Source organism: Periophthalmus magnuspinnatus, chromosome 7 (assembly GCF_009829125.3).
Source record: "Periophthalmus magnuspinnatus isolate fPerMag1 chromosome 7, fPerMag1.2.pri, whole genome shotgun sequence".
Taxonomy (NCBI): domain Eukaryota; kingdom Metazoa; phylum Chordata; class Actinopteri; order Gobiiformes; family Gobiidae; genus Periophthalmus; species Periophthalmus magnuspinnatus.
This window is the reverse complement of record NC_047132.1, coordinates 594,359-619,614: the sequence shown is the minus strand read 5'-3', so window position 1 is coordinate 619,614 and position 25,256 is coordinate 594,359. Positions and strand designations below refer to the sequence as shown.

The following is a 25,256-nucleotide window of genomic DNA, read 5'->3' as shown; positions in this document are numbered from 1 at the left end:
ACTTGAAGTATTTTTGTTTGTAGGGCTGACAAGCAATGCTATTATTTTAATAATATGATTCATTTTAAAAGTGTCCAGAAGAATTAGCGAATTCTATAAATACATATATATAAAACAACCTGTGTGGGTAATTGGGCAAGACCCTTCAAGCTACTATAGCTACTATATATATATATATATATATATATATATGTATGCAGGGGAAGAAGCAGCTGCGTCAGAAGCAGCTGGAGATCGAAGACTTCAGCGTGTACTGGGACTCCCAGAGCACCATGCTGGGACAACTGCCTGTCAACCAGATCCAGGTCACACCTCTGCTCCTATCACTGCTACACATATGTTTTACTATAGCACATTAGTTTTCAATTTTCATGCCAGCAATACATTCTCAAAGCTCATCACACCGTTTTGATATCACTATAAATATATTCAAAAAGTGAATTCCAGTCTTTATTACCTATACTTCCTCTGATAAAGAACAAGACAAATCTTCTTACCATTGGATCTGATTTTCCATCCATCCATCCATTTTCTTCCGCTTTATCCGGGGCCGGGTCGCGGGGGCAGCAGTCGAAGCAGGGACTCCCAGACTTCCCTCACCCCGGACACGTCCTCCAGCTCCTCCGGTGGGACCCCAAGGCGTTCCCAGGCCAGAGAGACATAGTCCCTCCAGCGTGTCCTGGGTCTTCCCCGGGGCCTCCTCCCGGTGGGACATGCCCAGAACACCTCCCTAGGGAGGCGTCCAGGAGGCATCCTGAGCAGATGCCCGAGCCTCAGCTGGTTCCTCTCAACGTGTAGGAGCAGCGGCTCTACTCCGAGCTCCTCCCGTGTGACCGAGCTCCTCACCCTATCCCTAAGGGTGCGCCCGGCCACTCTGCGGAGGAAGCCCATTTCAGCCGCTTGTATCCGCGATCTTGTCCTTTCGGTCATTACCCAGAGCTCATGACCATAGGTGAGGGTAGGAACGTAGATTGACCGGTAAATCGAGAGCTTCGCCTTCCAGCTCAGCTCCTTCTTTACCACAACGGACCGATACAGCGACCGCATCACTGCAGACGCTGCACCGATCCGCCTGTCAATCTCACGCTCCATCCTTCCCTCACTCGTGAACAAGACCCCGAGATACTTGAACTCCTCCACTTGGGGCAGAGACTCACCACCCACCCGGAGAGAGCAAACCACCTTTTTCCGGTCGAGAACCATGGCCTCGGATTTGGAGGAGCTGATTCTCATCCCAGCCGCTTCACACTCGGCTGCAAACCGCCCCAGTGCCTGCTGCAGGTCCTGGCTCGAAGAAGCCATCAGGACAACATCATCTGCAAACAGCAGAGATGAAATCCTGTGGTTCCAAAACCAGGCCCCCTCCGGACCCTGGCTGCGCCTAGAAATTCTGTCCATAAATATAATGGACAGAACCGGTGACAAAGGGCAGCCCTGGCGGAGTCCAACATGCACCGGGAACAGGTCTGACTTACTGCCGGCAATGAACACAGCTCCTGCTCCGGTCATACAGGGACCGGACAGCCCTTAGCAAAGAGCCCCGGACCCCATACTCCCAGAGCAGCCCCAAAGGACACCACGAGGGACACGGTCGAATACCTTCTCCAGATCCACAAAACACATGTGGACAGGTTGGGCATACTCCCATGAGCCCTTGAGGACCCGATGGAGAGTATAGAGCTGGTCCAGTGTTCCACGACCAGGACGAAAACCACACTGCTCCTCCTGAATCTGAGGTTCGACTATCGGTCGGATTCTCCTCTCCAGTACCCTGGAATAGACCTTACCGGGAAGGCTGAGGAGTGTGATTCCCCTGTAATTGGAACACACCCTCCGGTCCCCCTTCTTATACAGAGGGACCACCACCCCGGTCTGCCATTCCACAGGTACTGTCCCCGACCGCCACGCGATGTTGCAGAGACGTGTCAGCCAAGACAGCCCCACAACATCCAGAGACTTGAGGTACTCAGAACGGATCTCGTCCACCCCCAGAGCCTTGCCACCGAGGAGCTTGCCAACCACCTCAGTGACTTCAGCCAGGGTGATGGACGAGTCCGCCTCTGGGTCCCCAGTTTCTGCTTCCTCCTCGGAAGACGTGACAGTGGGATTGAGGAGATCCTCAAAGTATTCCTTCCACCGCCCGACAACATCCCCAGTCGAAGTCAGCAGCTCTCCACCCGCACTGTAAACAGTGTTGGTGAAGCACTGCTTCCCCCTCCTGAGGCGTCGGACGGTTTGCCAGAATCTCTTTGAGGCCGTCCAATAGTCCTCCTCCATGGCCTCCCCGAACTCCTCCCAACCCCGAGTTTTTGCCTCTGTGACTGCCCGAGCCGCGGCACGCTTGGCCCGCCGGTACTCATCAGCTGCCTCAGGAGTCCCACGAGCCAACAAGGCTCGATAGGACTCCTTCTTCAGCTTGACGGCATCCCTTACTTCCGGTGTCCACCACCGGGTTCGGGGATTGCCGCCGCGACAAGCACCACAGACCTTACAACCACAGCTACAAGCAGCCGCATCGACAATAGAGGCGGAGAACATGGCCCACTCGGAGTCCATGTCTCCAACCTCCCCCGGGATCAGGGAGAAGCTCTCCCGGAGGTGGGAGTTGAAGACCCCTCTGACAGAGGGCTCCGCCAGACGTTCCCAGCAGACCCTCACAATACGCTTGGGCCTGCCAGGTCTGTCCGGCTTCCTCCTCCGCCAGCGGATCCAACTCACCACCAGGTGGTGATCAGTTGACAGCTCAGCCCCTCTCTTCACCCGAGTGTCCAAGACACGCAGTCGGAGGTCAGATGACACGACAACAAAGTCGATCATCGACCTCCGACCTAGAGTGTCCTGGTGCCACGTGCACCGATGGACACCCTTGTGCTCGAACATGGTGTTAGTTATGGACAAACTATGACTAGCACAGAAGTCCAATAACAAAACACCGCTCGGGTTCAGATCGGGGAGGCCGTTCCTCCCAATCACGCCCCTCCAAGTGTCACTGTCGTTACCCACATGGGCGTTGAAGTCCCCCAGGAGAACAACGGAGTCCCCGGTTGGTGCACTGTCTAGTACCCCTCCCAGGGACCAGGGGCCAAGAAGGCCGGGTACTCTGCACTGCTGTTTGGCCCGTAGGCCGACACAACAGTGAGAGACCTGTCCCCGACCCGAAGGCGCAGGGACGCGACCCTCTCGTTCACCGGAGTGAACCCCAACATGCAGTGGCTGAGCTGTGGGGCAATGCCCACACCAGCTCGCCGCCGCTCCCCGCGGGCAACGCCAGAGAAATGGAGAGTCCAATCCCTCTCAAGAAGTTGGGTTCCAGAGCCCAAGCTGTGCGTGGAGGTGAGGCCGACTATATCTAGCCGGTAACGCTCAACCTCCCGCACAAGCTCAGGCTCCTTCCCCCCCAGCGAGGTGACATTCCACGTCCCCAGAGCTAGTCTCCATGTCCGGAGATCCGGTCGTCGAGGTCCCCGCCTTCGACTGCCGCCCGGATCTCTCTGCACCCGCCCCGCATGGCTCCTCCCGCAGGTGGTGGGTCCACGGGAGGACGGCCCCACGTCGTTCCTTCGGGCTAGGCCCGACCGGGCCCCGTGGGGAAAGGCCCGGCCACCAGGCGCTCGCTGCCGAGCACCCACCCCAGGCCTGGCTCCAGGGTGGGGCCCCGGTAACGCCAGTCCGGGCGACGTAACTGGCCTTGATCTTTTTCCTTTCATGTGGGGCTTCTGAACCGCTCTTAGTCAGACCCGTCTCCCAGGACCTGTTTGCCATGGGTGACCCTACCAGGGGCATGAAGCCCCCGACAACATGGCTCCCAGGATCATTCGGGTGCTCAAACCCCTCCACCACGTTAAGGTGGCGGTTCGGGGAGGGGGGATCTGATTTTATGAGATTTTATAACATGGTTATGCAAAGTCGTTTAGTTCAATATCGTGGTTTACAATTAACAAAATGTTAAATAATGATCTAATAATGATGTTAAATAATTACCTCCAGGTAATTCCCATTGCAAAAGAAAATTTTATCCTGTCACAATTCTGGACAAATATCTTCTGGAAAATATATAAAGTGTAACTGTAAACTGTCTCCAGGAGGCTATGACTGCATGCATGCAGAGCCGTGAGCACCAATACATGTTTGAGCCGGTGTGGGCCTCTGTTCTGCTGAGGAGAAACACCTCCAAAGAGCCCCTGCGTTCCAGACACACCCCCAGGATTGAAGGCCTGATCCAGCTAGAGCCACTGTCCCTACGCCTCTCACAGGTCTGGATCTTTACATTGTTATACCGCCTCACTGCAGTCACATGACCCTTATGTATGTTGTGTTCAGGTTCAGTACCAACAGATTATGCTGTTTCTCAAAGAGCTGGACCGCAGAGAAAGAGAGCTGCGCTATAGGAGATGGAGACCAAAAGTCCCTGTCACCAACAAGTATGACTTAGCTACAGTCTTGTATTACTTATTTACTTAAATCTATTTATTTGTATTGAGTGATAACAATTTTCACTCAACTCAACAATTTTCATTTTTTCTAAAGTAAGAGTAAAGACAAAAAAATATTTTATCTGCAAACAATTTAATGATGATCTAAAATAATATATTTGAATGTTCAAAACAAGCAAATCACAGAGGCTGCAGTTGTTTAAAGGGGGGCATTATGCAAAATCTACTTTTTGGTGCTTTCTTCCATATTGTAACATTGTCCCCTCACCAAAAGCGTGCCTGATAAGGTTTTAGATGTTATCCATGCATGTTTGAGTAATTTAATGATCTCTCCCGAGGCCTGTTTGAATCCTCCTTATGGTTAGCTGTGAGATCCTGTCCAATGCTCCACTGCAATTTTCCATAAACACACAAAAGCAGGATACAAAACACAAATCTGAATCAGGAGCAGCTTCATTAGCGGGATGCACTCTGATTATGTTGTGATAGTGCTCTGAAGGGGGAGTGACTTTCAGTGGGAGGGGGGGATTCAGAGTGCCAAAAACAAAATGTAGCAAACATGTTAATATAGCATTATACAACACCAATTCGAATGAAGTTGGGGCGAAATGCAGAAAGCAATGATTTGCAAATACTTTTCAATTTATATTCAACTGAATAAACTACAAAGATGTGATATTTAATGTTCAAACTGATAAACATTATTGTTTTTATTCAAATATTCACTCATTTTCAATTTGACATCTGCAACACGTTGCGTAACATGGTGTTCTAAATATGTTATGTGTTAGCAATAAATACCCCACAGTAGTGTAATACCCCCTCTTTAAGAACATGTCCTGTGTCCATGAGATTTTATTCTGTATAAACTGGGTAAAATATGATTTTCTACAACCTCGACAAACATGTTCTGAAATGCGTGGGATTCTTATAGTTACTGTTTTTCTCTCAAATTTATCTCTGCCTGGACATTTTTAAAATGTATACTGTGAGCTGTATCTTGGTGTTAACAAACTAACAAAGTACAAATGTAGTTGCAGTATTTGTCAGAAAACTGTCTAGCAGATATTTTTCAGACATTATTCATCCCTTCTTTTCTCCCTCAGTAAGAATCTAAATGTGTTTTGATGTTGTCCAGTTGCAGGGCTTGGTGGAGCTTTGCCATCCAGGCCAATCTGCAGGAGATCCGGGAGCAGAGGCATCGCTGTAACTGGAACTTTGCTCTGCAGAGGGCCCGGGACGCTCAGACCTACACCAGCTTGTACTTTAGGAAGCTGAAGGGAGTGGCTCTGAGCCCACATGAGGAGACTGAGCTGCAGAGGGTGGAGGAGGAGCAGACGGTAGAGGAGCTGCAAACCCTCCGAGAAGTTGTCCACGACTGGTTTAGAAAACAACAGGAAATTGCAGAGGTATGATCTGATTTTACTTATGTTGTCCTAATGTAGTTTGAGTTATTCGCGTTCTTTATGGTTTGGGCAAGCATTTAAAATTCCCATTAATATTTTCCAAAAGAATTATGTTTCAAACGTAATGGGGGTTAATCATCTATGTGGTAACTTATGACCATGTGACTTGATATAGTATATTTCTGAAACTTTATAAACCAGTTATATATGGGTGGGTGGATTTGGAAATGATAAAATATCAAGTATATTGTCTATAATTAAAAGTATTAAAAATGACCTCAGTAAGAGATTAAAACATGTGGTATATATATATTTCCAAAATAAGGATGTATTTCTGCACTTTTGTGGTTAATTTTATGGTCTATTCATGTTTTGTGCTAAATTTAAACAACCAAGACATTTACAGACACATTTTAGCACACTCCAGATGATTGTTAAAATATAATAATATTTATTCTCTCTCAAAGCTGAACATTCTGAATGTTATTTCAGAATGTTATTTTAGAATGTTATTTCAGAATGTTATTTCAGAATGTTATTCCAGAATGTTATTTTAGAATGTTATTTTAGAATGTTATTTTAGAATGTTATTTCAGAATGTTATTCCAGAATGTTATTTCAGAATGTTATTTCAGAATGTTATTTTAGAATGTTATTTTAGAATGTTATTTTAGAATGTTATTTTAGAATGTTATTTCAGAATGTTATTTTAGAATGTTATTTCAGAATGTTATTTCAGAATGTTATTTCAGAATGTTATTTCAGAATGTTATTTCAGAATGTTATTTTAGAATGTTATTTTAGAATGTTATTTCAGAATGTTATTCCAGAATGTTATTTCAGAATGTTATTTCAGAATGTTATTTCAGAATGTTATTTTAGAATGTTATTCCAGAATGTTATTTCAGAATGTTATTTTAAAATGTTAAATTATAAATCATAAAGTTTATTTTTTCTTGTAGAATGTGCGAGAGCCCAGCACAGATCCTCAGTCCTCTGAATCCTCGACTCTTCCCAAAAGTGGCAGTTCCGGAATGGTTCAGTATCTGCAGTCCTGGTTTCCTGGGTGGGGAGGTTGGTACGGAGAGTCCCAAGATCCAGCCTCCGAGCATTTGCTACCCAGCCCATCTTCCTGGGACCTTCTGGGTACTGTATCCAACTTATTATGTATTATGTATTGTATCCAGCATATTACAATCTGAAATTCCACTACAGAATTCTGACCTGTCCTCCAGCTCCATTTTAAACTATAGGGATTCTAGGATGTTGTCACATGGACACAATCTATTCTATTTTCTCAGTTTGACATTCTTAAGAAGTCAAAGTATTATTTACAAGCAGTTGGACTACTTCATGTCCAGTTAATGTATTGAAAATGTTTGTGCAGCAGAGACCGAGGACCTGTTTGACCCCATGGAGGACTCCCACACTCTCAACACATTCACGCAGCGGGACAACCTGTTTGCTCGACTAGAGTTCCAGTTGGAGAAGGGCTCAGTGACCCTGTACCACGAGGAGCGAGGAGAGGGGTATGGGGAGGAGCGAGAGAAGGGACAACCTAACCTCAGCTCAATTAAGGAGAGTGGGGTCATACAGCTTGAGCTCTCAGGTAACTGTTCTGGACCATACTACTTACTATAGTGAAGCCTGTGTGATGGAGACCAATTCTGTCCTGTATCAAGAGGGTCTATTCAAATTTTTTACAAAACATCATTCAAAATAATGCCATGTTTTCATGCTTGCTTGTAAAAGAATCTAGAAGAGTACAAAAATTGTATTTAAAATGCTCCAGTGTCAAATGTTTAAAGTGGTAAATGCCTATAACTCAATTAATCTATTAATTAAAAATATTAATTTTGGGAACTGTCTTTGTGTGTTGGAAACCTTCAGAATAAGAGAAAGATATGCTAAGGGACATGCTCTTTGTTTTGGCAATACTTAATGACCTATTTGCAAACAATCAAGTTATTTATTTACATCAACTAAATTTTTTAGTTTTGCTATCCATTTATAATGACTAATATTCACCAATTTTGTTCCAGTTGGCATTTGTAATGTAGTTATCACTGTTCTAGATGACAGCTGACCTCTGGACATGTGTAGCTTTATTTGTATTTACTTCAAAAGTGATTCAAATTTTTATTCTTGTGTTCTCCTGTGTGCTCAGAGGTGAAGGTGGTCCTGGAGTCCCTGCCTCGCTCCGAGTCGTCACTTCTCTCAGTGAAGCTGGGGGGACTGTTCCTGACCGACTTGAGCACTCAAGGAACCATCTTCCCTGTCCTGGTCTCTCCTAAAACCGTAAGGCTCAATCTGCTATGTGCTCCTCTTTTTAAATCTGAATGTGCTGACTTCAGACTAATGTGCACATCTTTCAGGACAAAGTGCTCGTCGCCATGAACCAGTCCCCTGCACCTGGACAAACAAGCAGCACCACAGGTCTGAGCTCCATGTTTATGTTATAATGGGTTTGGAATGACACAGTTCTTGATGTTGAACAGTTAAAGTAAATTATGGCTCATGAGCCTTTATATTTTATACAAGTGTTTGCTTCTTAACTGCACTGAACACAAACTTACCTCAATATTTATTTTAGCCATTCAGCAATATGAAATAACAACTTTAAACGAAATAACATGAGTAGAATGTTTGGTATACAGCCTTTTTCGATACACAACAGTAAAGGTCGAAGTAAAAGGTTTTAGTAACACATGTAGGTGGTTAGTTAAGTTCTCATTGTACACATCCTAATGGTCTGTTTTGCCACTTGACATTGAGAAAAAGCACAGCTCCATTACATGAGTTTTATAAAAATAGAAGAAAGGAGGCCATGAGTGCTCACTGGAACTTGAAAGTTAAATAGCCTACCATAAACAGTGTGAGACACTTTATCCTCTATCACACATGTGTCAAAGTCAAGGCCCGCGGCCCAAATGCGGCCCTCCACATCATTTTATGTGGCCCTCGACAGGGTAAATTAAAAGGTTTGATGGTCTTAAAAGTCTCAGTTTATCAGGAGATACACAGTTACACAGCCATATTTTTACATCTAGGCAAATGCATATGCAATATTTGTAACTTGAATAAGTAATAAATACAGAAAGGGTTAATTAACAAGTTGAAAAATGAGTTAGATTTATTTACGTCTGGCCCTTTGAGAGCAGCCATTTTGCTGATATGGCCCTCGGTCAAAATGTGTTTGACACCTTCTCTATCACATTAGAGGACGAGACAGATTTACCTAGTTGCTACATGGTTAAAGAGCTGTCTGTTCACCTAAGGTGTACTGCCCTGGAGAAGGCTCATGTAGTCGAAACATGCTGGCATTTCTGTAAAAGAATTATAGCAAAGACCAGTTGTCTTTCTCCTCTTGATGAACTAAATAGACAAATATTAACAAATATTGATAATCTGTAAATTGTCTTTGACCGAATGCTCACTGCAGGGGGCTGTACACAGAGCTCCTCGTCTCCTGTCTTTGAGATGATATATGAGCGCAACCCTGTGAGGAGTACATTTGAGAGGAGACTGGAAGTGCACACAAGTCCACTCAACATCATCTACAACCCTCAGGCCATCAAAAAAGTCACAGAATTCTTCTATAAGGGTCGTGTCCATACATCAGGTCAGTGTTCTATAGTTTCTTAGTTTGTAGTTCTATTAAAGAAGGCTGTCATTTGAGAGAGTCGGAGGAAGTGACAAAAGCATGCATCTTTGTTATTCTCACAGGCTTTGGTTATCAGTCTGAGCTGGAGCTGCGAGTTGCTGAAGCCGCCCGGCGACAGTACAACAAGCTCAAGATGCAGACCAAGGCAGAGATCCGACAAACCATTGACCAGCTCCTAGTGGGAGAGTTCATAGTAAGATACAAAGAACAAGTCTTTAAAGAGTACTATGTAACTTTTATAACAGAGGACCAGACACCTGTGGAGCCACAAGGTCAAGTTACAGGTTAAATCTGTGGAAAGGCAAGGCCACTCACACCGTAAAGAATTCATGTTTGGAAGGATATTTACGAGCAAGAAAACTGTCACATTCCAGGTCACGTAATGTCTACTACTTTTGCATTTGAGACCGGCTTGGGAAAAAAATGACTAACAGAAGAAACAACTCATTTTTATAATTCTCACAATTCTTTAGACAGTTTTATTCACAATGTATAATAAATTACCAGACACATGGCATTTGCCACCTTGATACAATCGATTTTTTTTGTAATTTAGATACCTTTCTTATTGGAAAACAAAAATACAAACTAAACAAAAAAGAAAACATATTTTGCCCATCTAAACTTTAATTCTAAAATCTGCTAAAAAAAAAAAAAAAAAGTCATCTCGAGTGAGCAGTTATGTATCCAAACATAAATGCTTGTGTTTCAAGGAAAACAGTAAACGCTGGACCATGAAGCTGGACATCAGTGCACCACAGGTCATCTTTCCTGATAATTTCCAGTCGGAGGATCCCATGCTTGTAGTTGTGGATTTGGGCAGGATTTTGTTGACAAACTCTTCAGGTAAAAGCATCCACGTTTTTACACTTCTAAACCCCAAACCACCTCTATCTCTCAAACTGTCTCTAACTTCTTTTTTACAGACGATAAAAAGACTCATTCCAAAGCCGATCATGAACTGGATGACATGAGTGACGATGACTTCCAAACCCCACTGGCCACTCCACCTGAGTCTCCTCCTCCAGAACTCAATGTGGCTTTCAAAGAACCACTAAAAAGCCTAGATATATCCAGCCTTCGTTCTCCTGAAAGCTCCCTCGCCTGCAGGAAAAAGCTATATGAAAATTACTCCTTGTCATTTAAGGACCTGCAGATCATGGTCGGCCATTGTAAAGACAACTGGAAGCACCTTCAGGAGAGCGAGGTCGGACCCACTCATGTCGTGGAGAAGTTCAATGTTCTTCTACAGTTGGAGCAGAGGCTGCGGTACACTTCTGATCCGCAACTTCCTGGAGCGGTGCTGTCGGGAACACTCCCCGATCTCAAAGTCCACATCAACTTTGAGAAGATGTCCGCGCTGAGGAACTGTCTGGCCCGACTCGGAGGTTCAGCTGATAAAAACAGAAGCGGGACAGAGAAAAGCGTCAATGTGAAGCCCACGGACCCCTTCAGACATCAGAACATTTTCAAGAGGGACAACAGCTCCTGGAAGCTACACGGATCGGCCAAGAACCTGACACAGAGCGTAATGACTCTGGAGCAGCACACGCGCGAGGTCCTGGTGGAGTCCCGTCTGTTGCTAGCCGAGTTCAACATCAACTACATGCAACTGGGTGTGGAGAGCGACGGCCGCTACATCTCCGTGCTCAAAGTTTTTGGCACAAATGCACACTTCATCAAGAGACCTTATGACATGGAGGTTTCCTTGACTGTCCACGGCCTTCTGCTCGTGGACACCTTGCAAACGTATGGCTCGGACTTCGACCTGCTGGTGGCTTCACACAAACATCTCAGTTTTGATATTCCGACGGGCAGCTTGAGGGAGAGCCAGCCCTCTTCTCCTGTGTCCTCTCATGAGAAGGTGCAAGAAGATCACAACCTGAACAAGGACTCATCTACTGGTGCAGCTTTAGATAGCTCATTCCTCAAAGACCAGAACGCGTTGATAAAGCTGGAGTACCAGTTTGTCAGCTCTGACTGCCCCTCTATGAATCTAGACAGCTCCCTTCAGGTCACCACCATGCAGGTCAACAACTTGGACATCATCCTCAATCCTGAAACCATAGTGGAGCTACTGAAGTTCTTGCAAAAGTCCTTCCCAAAAGAGGAGAGTGATTTCACTTCCACAACACACCAACCTTCTACCTCCGATGAAGAGGACGGCACGTACCAGGTGACATATGACCAGAATACAGAGCTGACGGTGGAGATCCAGCGTTTGAACGTGCTTCTCTTGCGCACCGTGTCCACTGGCTCAATGCTGGGGGTGGAGAAGAAGTGTCTGAAGATCGCCACGGCCAGCATCACCGGGACCAAGGTCAATGTGTCCCTGGGCAGCCGCATAGACGTCCATGGCTCCCTTGGCTCCCTGCAGCTGGTGGACCTGACTCACGACACCATCCAGAGCCAGTTCGTGGTCAGCATTGGTAATGCGGAAGACTGCTCAAACGTGGATGGCGTAACGTTACTTTCGGAAACCACCAGCATCCCATGCGAGGCTTTGAATTTCCACTTCTCAGAAAAATCTCAAGGAGAGTGTTTCTTGCAGCTCGAAATGGCATCATTGCATTATAACCACTCGCCTAAGTTCTTGAAGGAATTGACGCTTTCAGCCAATGAGGTTGAAGATAATTTTCGCTCCATGTTGAGAAGTGCCGCATCTAAAGTATCCACAGTCCTGGCAACAAAAACAGCAGAGTACAGTGGAATGGTGTCCCTGTTTGAGACCCCGTCTCGCAGAGCACGTACCCAGAGCCAGTGCTGGGTCTACCCCTTTGACGAGGGCGAGGAGGACCTTCTGGAGGACTCCCAGAGCAGTATAGACAAGTTCTTGGTCAAGTTGACTTTAAACATTGAGATTGAGTCCCCAGTGGTTTCTATTCCACGTAAACCAGGGCACACTGAGCTGCTGGTTGGTCATTTAGGCAGAATCTCCATCCAGAATTTTGCCACAGGGCAGGGTTGTGAAGAGGAGCAGCTGCAGGTGTTGGTGAGGGACATTCGGCTCTACTCCCTCAACCTCAGTCATCTGGATTTGAAAAAGACGCACACAGAGAAGGAGACATCTACCGTCTGTGAGGGCTTCAACCATAACACGGTTCAGTTCACACGCAACGACTTCTTTGAATCTCTCAGCTGTGGAAAAGGTAATTCTCTTTTAAAATGAGATGTTTTCATGACCAGTTTGCATTTATATTTACTGTGCATATGCGTTTCTTGCTATTTTTCAGCTTACCATATCCTCAAAGACACCACCATTCAGTTCACTATGGAGAAAATCCCAGCAGATGACAACAATCACTTTGCCTTCCTGAGCACAGAGGAGCCCTGCAGGAGCACAGGGTTACTCAAAGTCCAAGGGAAATTTGTCACCCCTGTTCAGGTAACAATAATGTTCTAGCCCGCACCAACATCAGCTAATCACCAAGTGTAGGCTAACAACATAATGCTAGCAAATGTCTTTTACTGATAACAATTCTAATGCTGATTTATTCTTAATCACAAAAATATTAGACATGATGCCCAAATTGTTTGTTATAATTTGTTTTTTCAGTTCTCAAGATGATTATCCAATCAGAAAGCAGAATGAGCCTCATATGAGTCTTTTATCTGGTTTGCTGGTTTCAATGCTGAAATCTACTTGGTTTAAACATAAAAGGACTCTCTCTAATCTGTATCCTCACTACCTAAATGCCATGACCTGCAGCCAATCATTATTGAGTTCTAGTGCAGCCTCTGCAGCACAATGAGTGAATTATAACAGTTCTGAGCTTTCACATGAGGGACTTGTGTGTGTGTACTCAATGCATGTAAAGTCTTATTATTTTGTGATTAATTTTTGTTTAAAGAAAGAGCTCAAGCTACATATCGTTATGCTTTATATGTGAAATTATCTTCAGTTTAAATTATGCATGTTTATAAACATTTGACTACTTTCTCTGTTTGAGACCATCATCCATCTGTCCTCAGGTGTTCTTGTGTAAACCTGTGTATGAACAAGTCGTGCAGACACTGGACAGCCTGTCCCTGATGGAGGAGCAGCGGGTCACTCCGAGCCAGCCCCCTACACCTCCTCCACCCACCCCTTCTAGCACCCGCCCACACCGCTTCCCTAACTCTCCCGGCGGTCTGTTCGCCCGGGACCCTCCCTACATCAGCTTCTCATCCCCACTGGCTCTGCAGGCCCATGAGCCCAGCCCCGACACTCTTTCATTCACACAGCTCAAAGTTACTCTACATGTGCCAAAACTGCAAGTGCAGCTCAATGCAGACCTCACCCAGGGCTCCCAGGGACTGGTGAGTTTGTGCTTTCATGACCTAGAAGGTGACATCACCAAAGACCATCCTCAGCTCCTGGCTGTACAGCTGGCCTTGCGCTCACTGCTGATGGAGGACCTCTTGGAGAACAACCCAGAATCCAAGTACAAACATCTAATGGTATCCAGAGGAGCTCCAAAACCTTCTACTTTCATCACCAGAGAGTACCTATCTCAAAGTTGCCCGTCCGTGTCCAATGTCCAGTACCCGGACATGCCCCGCTCACTGCCTGCCCACATGGAAGCCGCTCAGAATGTCTTCCAGCTCTACCAGAGACACCCCAGCACCCCCTCTGCCAACCGGAGCAAAGCTAAAGAAGAATCAGACTGTCCAAGCACCCCGCCCCCCTCCCCTACCCACAGAATGGCCTCGAAGCATGACACAGACTTCGACGATTCTTTGGTGCATATAAACATTCTCCTGGTGGATCAGGCCCACCCGGAGTTCAGGTCGCGGTACGGTGGGGTGGGGCGCAGCGTGGACGTGGACTTTAACTGCCTGGACATCCTGATCACCCTGCAGACCTGGGTGGTCATTCTTGACTTCTTTGGGATTGGGTCCACGGCCAATAATCATGCAGTGAAGGTGACCACTATGTCTCCCCAGCCTGCGTGCGAGCCTTGCGCAGAAGACAAAGAGGGACAAGTTGTGAACACTAAAGTAGACCTAAAGGTACATCTTGAAACAATATCTGTACAGTAACATATTATCTGTGTAGCTAGTGTCAGATAGTGTGACATTTCCCTCTTCCCAGGTGCATTCTTTGTCTCTTGTTCTCAATAAGAAGGCAAATGAACTTGCTCGAGCCAATGTTTCCAAGCTGTCAGCACATCTGGACATGCTGGGTATGACTCAAAATATGGACCACCACTCATTTTCATTTATGGAGTGTGCTTGATGTTAATTTACCTCTACATAACAGATGGTGATTTAGCTTTGCAAGGGAGTCTGGGAAGTCTGTCCCTGAGCGACCTAACGCCACATGGAAATCTGTATCGAGAACGCTTTACCACAAGAGGAGCTGAAGCTCTAGTTTTTAATATTCATAAGTATGCAATTTTTATGGTTCAACCATGTTCTAGTCTATGACAAACGTGTGATGTGTGACAGTAGTATCTGTCCTGGGGCAGGTATGGGCAGCCCGACCTGTGGCTGGAGCGAGACTATGATGTGCGAGTGTGTCTGCAGATGGCGTCAGTGCAGTATGTTCACACACAGCGCTTTCAGGCTGAGGTGGTTGCCTTCATTCAGCACTTCCTCCAGCTGCAGGACGTCCTGGGCCGACAGAGGGCCGCCATGGAGGGCCAGGCTGTGAGTACTGCCCAGACCACACAACATCATATGCATGGGCTTTAGGAGGGCGCTCTTCTTTGACAGAAAGAAAGGATGTTATATCTTTTATTATATGCTTCTAAGGACTTGAATGACACAGATTACATTTACAGATACAGGTACAACATCATATACACATACCTTTGCCAGAACAAATGTGTGTGTGGTTCTTTACAAAAACTATTGAATGGCAGTTTTGAGTATTCTTGTGGTGCTTGTGTATTGATAAGTACTTCCTTGGTCAGGTGCGGGACCAGCCCCAGCGATCGAGTAGAGTTCTCCTGGACATAGAGGCCGGGGCTCCTGTCATCGTGATCCCAGAGAGCTCACGCTCTCCCAGGGTCATAGTGCTGAACCTGGGCCAGCTCAAAGTACAGAACCGTTTCCTGCCAGCAGGGGCACACGGCACCTTCTCTCTGCTGGACAAGGTAGAGAAACTGACCATGGTTCATGCCTTTCTGCCCTGTCTGGTGAGTCTGCCACATATGTGGCTCTGTGAGCATGTGTGCTGCTCGGGACTAACATGCCTGGGTCCACACACGTGTAGACTTATGTTGTACTTGACTTGCGCTGTACTATCAGACAGAAATGACTCCTATTAAAAAGATAAAGAAAATTGAGTCTCTATCTGGCATTAGCCAGGTTAGTCAGGTGTCTTGTAATGATGAATTTAAGAACAATTTTCATATGAGACAGTGCCTGATTCTTATGTTTCTTTGAAGAACTTAATACTGCATGCAAACTCATACAAGGACCCATCCTATTACAAGGTACTACTACACAGGGAATGCTGGCTTTGTCTGACAAATTGTTGACAAATTATTATTATTTAATATGTTCTTAATATGTTCTTTTCAGTGACCATGAACAGATATCTGTTATATCTGTCACTGACTAGAGTTGTGTGAGTTTGCAGTGCTTTGCCCTTAACTCATGTGATGCATGTTACCTGTTTTTGCTACTTGACTGTAATTTGTATCAGATTTATTGGCACACACTTTGGCTTATTGTTTGCTGTGTACTGCATTTATTTTACAGCCAAATATCTTAAATAAAGTGCCACATCAGAGCTTAAACATATGACAATGACTTTGTGTTTCTTTTGATTGTAAAGGAGCGCGTTCAGAAGGCTGCAGACAAAAGCAGTGATGAGGAGAGGGCCCGGAGTGTCATCAGTGCACCCTCTGGGTTCTGCCTGGGACGACCACATGCTGCTAGCTGGGGGTCAGGGTCTGAGGAAGCTCCAGGTAAAGTAATGCATCTTTACTCCTCAGTCACCTGCAGCTTTTAGGGCTTCATAACATATCACAATTGAATCAAAGTCACAATTTACAGAATCTTACTTTTTAAATGTATAACATCCATCCATCCATTTTCTTCCACTTATCCGGAACCGGGTCGTGGGGGCAGCAGTCTAAGCAGGGACTCCCAAACATTCCTCACCCCAGACACGTCCTCCAGCTCCGGTGGGACCCCAAGGCCTTCCCAGGACAGCTGGGAAACATAGTTCCTCCAGCGTGTTCCCCGGGGCCTCCTCCTGGTGGGGCATGCCCAGAACACGTCCCTAGGGAGGTGTCCAGGAGGCATCCTGAGCAGATGCCCGAGCCACCTCAACTGGCTCCTCTTGACGTGTAGGAGCAGTGGCTTTACTCCGAGCTCCTCCCATGTGACTGAGCTCCTCACCTTATCTCTAAGGGAGCGCCTAGCCACCCGGCGGAGGAAACCCATTTCAGCCCACCCATTTTAATTATATTAATCTTATTTTATTACACCTGAATTATACATAGTCAATTTTATCTTTGTCCACTTTCCTAACACACTCATTTGCATTATAATGTTAATTTCTGACTGACCCACCCCTGTTTGCTGTGTACAGAGGAGCATGTGTGCCTGCTGGACTGTATCGCTTTGGACCTAGAGGAGATGGACATCTTTGCTGCAGCGCGGGTGCCCTTAGACAGCTGTGGCAAAGCAGCAGAGAGCTCAGACCTGATGTTCCCCTCATACCTGGTCCAGCGCACTGGAGCCAACATGCTCAAGGACTGTTGCCGCCTCAAGCTCAAAGTAGAACGTAATCTGGACAAGTGAGAACACCACCAACATTTCAGCAGGATTTGTTTTAAATATGTGTTGTATAATTATTTGTCCATCCGGTCATTTTCTTCCTCTTATCTGGAGCCGAGTTGCGGGGATATTAGTCTAAGCAGGGACTCCCAGACTTCCCTCACCCCAGACACTTCCTCCGCCTCCTCCAGTGGGCTCCTAAGGCGTTCCCTGGCCAGCCGAGAGACATAGTCCCTCCAGCCTGTTCTGGGTCTTCAGCTGGCTCCTCTTGACATGGAGGAGCAGCAGCTCTACTCTAAGCTCCTCCCATGTGACTGAGCTCCTTACCCTGTCTCTAAGGGAGCACCCAGCCACCCTAATTTTGACCTCTTGTATCTTGTCCTTTCATTCATTATCCAAAGCTCATGACAATATATCAGATATATCAGAGTGTGATTCCCCTGTAGATGGGGCACACTCTCCAGTCCCCTTCTTAAACAAAGGGACCATCATCCCAATCTGCCAATCAAGAGATACTGTTCTTGACCGTCACGTGAGGTTACAGAGGCGTGTCAACCTATTGGTTGACAACCTCTCAGAATTTTGTATGGTTGTAGTCAACCCTACAACATTCTGAGACTCAAGAGATTTGGGTCTGTCGGGTCTGCCTGATTCCTCCACCACCAGCGGATCCAACTCACAACCAGGTGGTGATCAGTTGGCTGCTCTGCTTCTCTCTTCACCCGAGTGTCCAAGACACGCAGCCGAAGTTCAGATGACACGACAACTAAGTCGATCATTGACCTCCGGCCTAGGGTGTCCTGGTGCCACATGGGCTGATGGTCACTGTTGTGCTTGAACATGGTGTCTGTTATGAACAAACTGTGACTAGCACAGAAGTCTAATAACAGAGCAACGCTCACATTCAGTTCAGGGAGGCCGTTCTTCCCGATCACCCCTCTCTGTCCAGTACCCCTCTCAGGGACCCCAAGAACTCCGGGCATACTGGACATCTATTTGGCTCATAGGCTGACACAACAGTGAGAGACCTATCCTGATGCTGGATAAATATAATGGGACTAGTCACAAATTCCAATCTGGTTAAAACTACATATAACTTGTTTTTGGTTACATGGCTTTCCATTGCTCTAGTATATATTTACTTTGGTTGAACTGTTCAGGGAGTTGAGCCATGCCGTGCCAGACCTGACCATCCACGGCAGCCTATCTTCGGTGCACTGCTCTCTGGACAAGGAGAACTACAGGCTGATCCGGGGGCTTTTAGAGAACAATCTGGGAGAGCCTGTGGAAGAGTTCTTACGCCCTTACAACCTGCAGGACCCCAGCATCTATGTAAGACCTAACACTGTCCGTGTAACTGTGAGAGTCAAATACTGATGGTTCTGATGCTGTTGGTTTCAGACGGTTCTCAGTGGAGATGTCTACACCACCTTCTCCTTCCTGGTTGACATGATGGATGTGAGCCTGGAGATTTTGGACTGTCCAAAGGCCAGTGAAGACCAGGGTTCTTTAGCCAGGTATGAGACAACACAAGGAGCTGGGGACTGAATAGTTCTGGGACTGGTCAGCACCGTGTTTAAGGAGTTTTACTAGCCATAGATTTGATCTTTTTTGTGGTGTATATATGATAAGGCCATCAACTACTATTATTTATTGACAAACATCTTCTACAATTGATCCATAATCAACAAATAGCTGTGGACATTTAGGGTCCATTCATACTTGCCCATTCACCATATCAAAACCAGGATTATACCCAAATCTAAGCCTTGACTAGATTGTCATTGAACCAAAACCGCACCAAACGGTTGCCATAGTATTTTCCAGGGAAAGCAATAATTATTATTAAATAATCAAAAAATATCCACTGAGACGATACGGTGGAGCCTCAACTAGAAAAGCTACATAGTGCAACTATAAGTAAGTCATTATTTAGACCCATAGAATTGTAGATAGTTATATTGAAAAATTTCATGTTTGTGACATTGAATGAGAAGATTAGAACAGCATAAGTACTGGTTTAGGAAAAAAGCACAGCAGTAGTTGCTCCATTTTCTCCTCTGATTACACCTAGAGATGATGCTAACCTCTGACTTTGATTTGTTTTTTCTCACTTGCAAGGCATTTAGTAACTATTTCTGCTTGCAGGTTTGACTTCATGAAATCTAAGCTGCTCTTCGAGAGTTTGTCCAATGGTTCTAAGTCTGTAAACCTGGTGTCCCACTCCCTGCTGGCCTTTGACACACGCAGCCCCGACTCACACGCACACCCCAGAGCTAGGCACAAGCACAATGTGTTTGACTGCATCCTCCAGCCCTCCAAGACCGGCTCCAACCGTGCCTCCCTGCAACTAGAACTGCACTACAGGTCTGGGTGTGCTAGGGTAGTTTAGGATCAGTTATGGTTTGAATTATTGTAAATTTTTGGTAATTTAAGCACTTGGAATACAATGGAAGATTTGTACATAATATAAGAATGTATTATCTTTGATAATAGCTGATTCCATAAAAACTATATGTATTATAAAATTGCATAACGCATTCTCATTCTCATTTTGTTTACATACATACTATAGTCAAGCTGTGTAATAAGTAAAATTGTTTGTTGATTCTCATAACAATTTGTAAAACGAGATTTTAGCATTTTGACTTTTGTGTATGTTTTTTCTAAAGATCCACAAAAGATTCATCCTCCTTCACTGTGGTCCTAAACAACCTGCGGGTCTTTCTGATCTTTGACTGGCTGCTGCTGGTGCAGGACTTCCTGAGCATGCCTCCAGAGAAAACCCAGTGTGGAGCTCCAACCAGGCAGCGCTGGCCCAGTAACACCAGCACAGACTCAAGCTCATCCATCGCCATGCCCAAAACAGTCAAGAGCGGAGTGGTCACTAAAAGGTCCACAGTGCCCGTGAGCCAGGAACGCTGCCTGGAGATCAAGATCAATGTCACAGGTATGGTTCAAGTTTCACAATATGTGACCGAATCTTGAAATGACCCTATCATCTGTAACTGGAAAGAAGATGATTGTTTTAGTAATCTCTTAAAGACAATATAAAACAGAACAAATATTTTTAATCAAATAATATGGCTTTAAGAAAATCCTGATTGTTTTTTGTAGGCACAGAGTTTGTGGTGGTAGAAGACTCCTCATGTCTGGATACCAATGCCATTATTCTGAAAGGCACCACTGTCCTCACCTACAAGCCCAGACTGCTGGACAGGCCCTTTTCTGGCAGCCTTGCTGGGATTGAGGTAATCCATCTACTTGAACAGAAGTCACTGTCTTTGTGAGAAGAAAGACTTCACTGTTTAATCTGTAAATAATCTATGGATGTGATCCTGTGTATCTTGACTAGTGTTGCCTGTTGTTCAGGTGTTCTCCTGTCGCCTGGGCAGTGAGCAGGAGACAGCCCTGTCCATCATTGATCCAGTAAATGTCCAAGTGGAGCTGTGTGGAAGCCCGACATACCAGAGCAGCTCTGGTCTGCTGGACGCCTTCAATGTGGAGGACATCCCCCCACTGCTGGAGGTCAGTCATGCTCAATACATCTACGTTCTGCTCATTCTCATTCACAAGCAAACATCTAGTCTAACGCTGCTTTTCAATGTGCAGATCCAGTTCCCTGCTCTGGCCATTCGCCTCTCCTACAATGACATTCAGCTCTTTTTGGACATTGCCAAGTCCCTCCCTTCATGGGGCACTCAGGAGACGGACACACAGAACCCCTCGGGCCTGGAGCCTGCTCCGCCCAAAGACAGTTTTGCTAGCAAAACACAATCTCTAATAGGTAACGACAGTATATATAATAATGTTCATGTTACTGTATACTAGGCCTAGGTGATTTTGTCTAAAATTGTTTATTTTTTTCTCAAAAAACTCAATTTTCATATTTTCCCTGTTCCACAAAAATGTTCTGTAACCTACAGAAAATTGTCTAAACTAAAATGATTGTATTCAAAAGTGATCATATGGAACTCATTGGCATTTGGGGGAAATCTTTTATGAATGAGATAAAACAAACATTAAGCATGAGGCCACAACATTTTTATTGATGTCACTGATTTCAAAGCAGTTAGTGCTGAATGGCCCTGTGCTAAACTCTGATCCCTGTGACTGAAGTGAGCAGTCTTTCTTGCATTTTTAATGTAATTTACAATGCAAGAAAGTGGGGAAAACAAAAATAGATTTTCTTGCAAACAAATTGATTTGAACATGGAATTTAATTTATCGATTCAATAGATTTTTTTGCCCAGCCATATATAATCTTTTTCAATAGTATTCTGTCCTTATAGCATCTCAACTCTCACATTTACAAGACCTCGGCTTCAGGAAAGATGACTGTAAAAAAGCTCTAATGATTTGTAAAGGCAAGTGAGAATAACACCTTAACACAGCTATATAGACCTCAAACACCATGTAAACTAACATGTGTGACCACAGGGCAGCTGGACCAGGCAGCCACCTGGCTCCTGGAGAATGCAGAGAACATGGGCAGGGCCAGGGCGGACTCAGGCTCAGGTCATGGCGCTCCCTTGTCTGGCCTGGAGCTCAAGGCTGACAGTGTGTGCATCTGTTTCATCGATGATTGCCTGGACTGTGACATCCCTCTGGCTGAGCTCACCTTCTCCAGTGAGTCCAGCATGACATGTACAGGACCTTTTAGGTCACAATTTAAATTTGTTCTTAATATTTTGTCTGGTAAAATAAAGGTATATTAAACATAATGACTGATGTGTTTCAATGACACTTATCCTGTGCTGACAGGGCTGTACATTCTACAGAGGATTGGCTCCACTCAGGAGGGCACAGCCAGTTTTGCCCTGTCTGGGGACTACTACAACAGAGAGCTGTCAGGTAATTCTCCACCACAGCATTATCAAACTAGCCTTATTTAGGTTGTTATTTTTTCATAAGAAGTAGAAGTTACTATTTTCCATGCAAAGAAGTGAAGTCATAATATACTAATAATATTACTACGAAAATGAGAACATGATAATTTGTCAAACTGACTATATACTGATACTAATACAAGTGAAAGTGACTGTGTTATAATTGTGAAGGAAGAGATTGCAGATGAATGACGTTACAGACAGAAAGGTACTATCTATAGAAGGCTGGTCCTACAAGGACATAACTCATTTTACATACTGTCCATAAAAGGTCATAAATGGATATACCATTAGCTGTTTACAGCCAGGTAGAATAGGTCACTAAAAAGATGCTTACAGGCACAAAAAAGATGTATTACAAGGTCTCTTGGAGAACCTGAAAATGAAGAGCCATATCATGTAATTGAAATAGCAGGTTTCAGTGTAGACATCTTAAAATAAGTATGTGTCGCATTCTTACAGAGAAACAAGTTCACCTTAATGCTTAAGGCACACAGTATTCAACACAAGGTTGAACACATGCTTTCATGTGTTGTGTCTTGTAGGCTGGGAGCCCTTCATTGAGCCCTGGCCATGTTTCCTGTCCTGGCAGCAGCAGGCAGCCGGCCGTCTCCATCCTCCACGACTCAAGATGGCCATCCGGGCCAAGCAGAGACTGGACATCAACATCACCTCTGTGCTTATGGGTAAAAAGTTTTCTACTGCCTAATACCTGTGCATGTGGTGTACATGTACATGCTGTACTTCTGTGCAGTGTGTCTTAACGCTTTGACTCTTTCTCAGAACAATACAACACAACCAAGAGCTCCTGGATGGCTGACTACTGTAAAGAGGAGCAGAGCCCTCAGAGCCCAGTGCCTCTGCCCTGGGTAGGCTCCTCTGTTGACCCGCCCTGCTTCGACAAGAGTAGGTCCATCACACCTACGTGTACCATATCAGTGTGGAGTACAAAAAACAACTTTAATTTTATGATATACTGCAGGAATTTTCTTTGTCAATTTGCAAATTATCTTCATTATATATCCACTGAAATAAATGCTGCTGTGACATTAGCAGTAATTAACAAAATAAATGCTACTGAATCTACATCATTTAGTATAACATATAACATATATGGTATATAGATGGTTTAGCAGCTCAAATGCATGCACCCAAATATCTGATCATTGTACCTTACTTGATTTTCCCTCACTGTCCATTTTTAACCCTTCTAGTCTGACTGTCCACCATGTCATTCCTCTGTTGTGTCCGGTGTGTCCGGTGCTCTAGTATCTATGGGTGTCTATGGGTGTCTGTGTGTCTGTGTGTGTGACTAACCCTCCTGTGTTCTTCCTGCATGCCTCTCTGGGATGACCCCACTATCAGGTGCTCCTCTTGCTCACCTTAGAACTAGGAGCACAGCGAGCCTGTCCTGCCTCGAGACACATAGAGGTACTCTGCTTCATTTAGTTTCCCAGACTGTCCTAACAGTTAGGGTGCTCCAGTTGGCATTTCCTATGCTCAACGCAATAATCAAATGGTGTGAAAAGCCTACACTGATGGTTAATCATATTTTCATTTTCCTTGTGTTAAAACTACCTTCAAACATTTTTTATAATTCCACTCTTGAATAGTGTCATTAACATGACACTATTCAACTTCAGTGTTAATTGTGTGTGATTGTGATGGATTCAGATGATCTGAAAATCTGCAGTTTTTCTTCATATTAGGTTTTGTGCTGTGGACTTAAAGTTGCTCATGTTCTTGTGTTGTTAGTGAGTGTATGCGTAATAACAGACATGTTTCCAAAAGCGATTTGGGGATGCGATCCTAATTGTGAAATTGCAGAAATTCATTAAAAATACTTCACTCTCAGAGAGGATCCTGTTCCATAGTGTTATACAGGGGGAAAGCAGCTATTGGCAGAAGGCAGGAGGCTCAGTGCACATATCTGTTATATATGCATTGTAACTATTATACCAGTTATAACACAGTTGTGCTTTGTGGTGCTATGCCAATTTTGAATTCTTTAATTGTTAATTGCTGTTTTCAACAGATGTGACGCTGTCCAAGAGGAGACAGCCCTTTGTGCCGTATGCACTGAGAAACCACACGGGCTGTACTTTGTGCTTTGCCACTCTCACTACAAGCCCTACAAGGTAACTTTCAGTGGGATACCTCAAATAAATGGAGAGTCTTTATTTTTTTCCTGATAAGAATTCATTAGGAAAAACTTTAGGTTAAAATCTTTCTTCTTATCTCAAAACTAGTAACACCAAATGTAGCCTGTTTCATTATGAACCTTTAATCTGTTTCATTTTGCACCAAGTTAAGCTGGCCTGGATGTGTTGCAGGGTGGCCCTGTCCCACAGCGGCAGTGCAGACTCCATCTCTGAGGTGCATGGTCCAGGAGCTGATGACTCCCACAGTGTGAGCCAGTGGAGGGAGGTGCTGCCCGGAGCAGAGTTGCCCTTTGAGTTTGAGGCCAGGGAGAAGCTGCGCCACAGGTGGGCTCTGCTCTCTGGTCTGTGCTTTCTCTTTCTCTCTCTTTGCTCTCTCTCTCTCTCTGTAGACTTTCTTTCTGCTTTGATGTACCAGAGTGTAACCCAGAGTGTAACCCTGTTTCCTGTGCGCAGACACACTCATGAGCTGAAGCTGCACCAGCTACTGGTGCGTGTCTGTGGGTGGGAGCAGATCAAACCTGTGTCTGTGGACAAAGTGGGCGTGTTCTTCAGATATGCTGCTCCGGACAGGAACAGCTCCTCCAACACGGTGAGCATCACGACCCCTGGCTTCTCTCAATGAGCACCTCTGTGACGGATATTAATGACATTATCTGGCAATACCCAAACCAACCACCCTTAACTCCGCCCACTTGTCTTGTCCTGTGATAAACTGTTGTATATTCTCTAAGCTGTTATTTCAGATGTGTGTCTCCTCATTTATCATGCACTGAATCATTGTTGTTATGTATGTTTGATTTTGGGAAATCTTAGTACCAAGCATTTCACACTTAATAACAAAATCAGTTAGAAGTAAACTTGGTGTAATGTGCCTGCTGTCCACAGGTGGGCAGTCCAGTGAGCAGAACAAACATCATCCATCCACATGTCTATGTAAGTCTCTGAGTATCTGCATGTCTCACTAGTCCAGTAACACGCTGTTCACT

General features: G+C 45.1%; 1 protein-coding gene across 2 annotated transcripts in view; it reads left to right on the top strand.

Moving 5' to 3' along the window:
- The window catches only part of vps13d (vacuolar protein sorting 13 homolog D), a 43,241-nt gene that overhangs the window by 6,445 nt on the left and 11,540 nt on the right, over positions 1-25,256 (top strand). Inside the window, exons 7-42 of one of the 2 annotated variants that reach the window (XM_033969935.2) lie at positions 201-305; positions 4,083-4,253; positions 4,321-4,421; positions 5,572-5,842; positions 6,802-6,985; positions 7,227-7,448; positions 8,007-8,137; positions 8,215-8,275; positions 9,282-9,461; positions 9,566-9,696; positions 10,217-10,349; positions 10,430-12,652; positions 12,737-12,888; positions 13,476-14,495; positions 14,578-14,668; positions 14,746-14,872; positions 14,954-15,134; positions 15,401-15,583; positions 16,270-16,402; positions 17,032-17,239; positions 18,380-18,551; positions 18,621-18,736; positions 19,368-19,586; positions 19,892-20,169; positions 20,337-20,470; positions 20,592-20,747; positions 20,832-21,006; positions 21,512-21,586; positions 21,660-21,848; positions 21,984-22,073; positions 22,654-22,794; positions 22,892-23,014; positions 24,144-24,246; positions 24,442-24,594; positions 24,724-24,859; positions 25,156-25,203. In XM_033969935.2, coding sequence (XP_033825826.1) covers positions 201-305; positions 4,083-4,253; positions 4,321-4,421; positions 5,572-5,842; positions 6,802-6,985; positions 7,227-7,448; positions 8,007-8,137; positions 8,215-8,275; positions 9,282-9,461; positions 9,566-9,696; positions 10,217-10,349; positions 10,430-12,652; positions 12,737-12,888; positions 13,476-14,495; positions 14,578-14,668; positions 14,746-14,872; positions 14,954-15,134; positions 15,401-15,583; positions 16,270-16,402; positions 17,032-17,239; positions 18,380-18,551; positions 18,621-18,736; positions 19,368-19,586; positions 19,892-20,169; positions 20,337-20,470; positions 20,592-20,747; positions 20,832-21,006; positions 21,512-21,586; positions 21,660-21,848; positions 21,984-22,073; positions 22,654-22,794; positions 22,892-23,014; positions 24,144-24,246; positions 24,442-24,594; positions 24,724-24,859; positions 25,156-25,203 — 8,316 coding nt within the window. Of the gene's footprint in view, positions 1-200; positions 306-4,082; positions 4,254-4,320; positions 4,422-5,571; positions 5,843-6,801; positions 6,986-7,226; positions 7,449-8,006; positions 8,138-8,214; positions 8,276-9,281; positions 9,462-9,565; positions 9,697-10,216; positions 10,350-10,429; positions 12,653-12,736; positions 12,889-13,475; positions 14,496-14,577; positions 14,669-14,745; positions 14,873-14,953; positions 15,135-15,400; positions 15,626-16,269; positions 16,403-17,031; positions 17,240-18,379; positions 18,552-18,620; positions 18,737-19,367; positions 19,587-19,891; positions 20,170-20,336; positions 20,471-20,591; positions 20,748-20,831; positions 21,007-21,511; positions 21,587-21,659; positions 21,849-21,983; positions 22,074-22,653; positions 22,795-22,891; positions 23,015-24,143; positions 24,247-24,441; positions 24,595-24,723; positions 24,860-25,155; positions 25,204-25,256 lie in introns of both variants that reach the window. The other variant, XM_055222864.1, reaches the window with a different exon arrangement.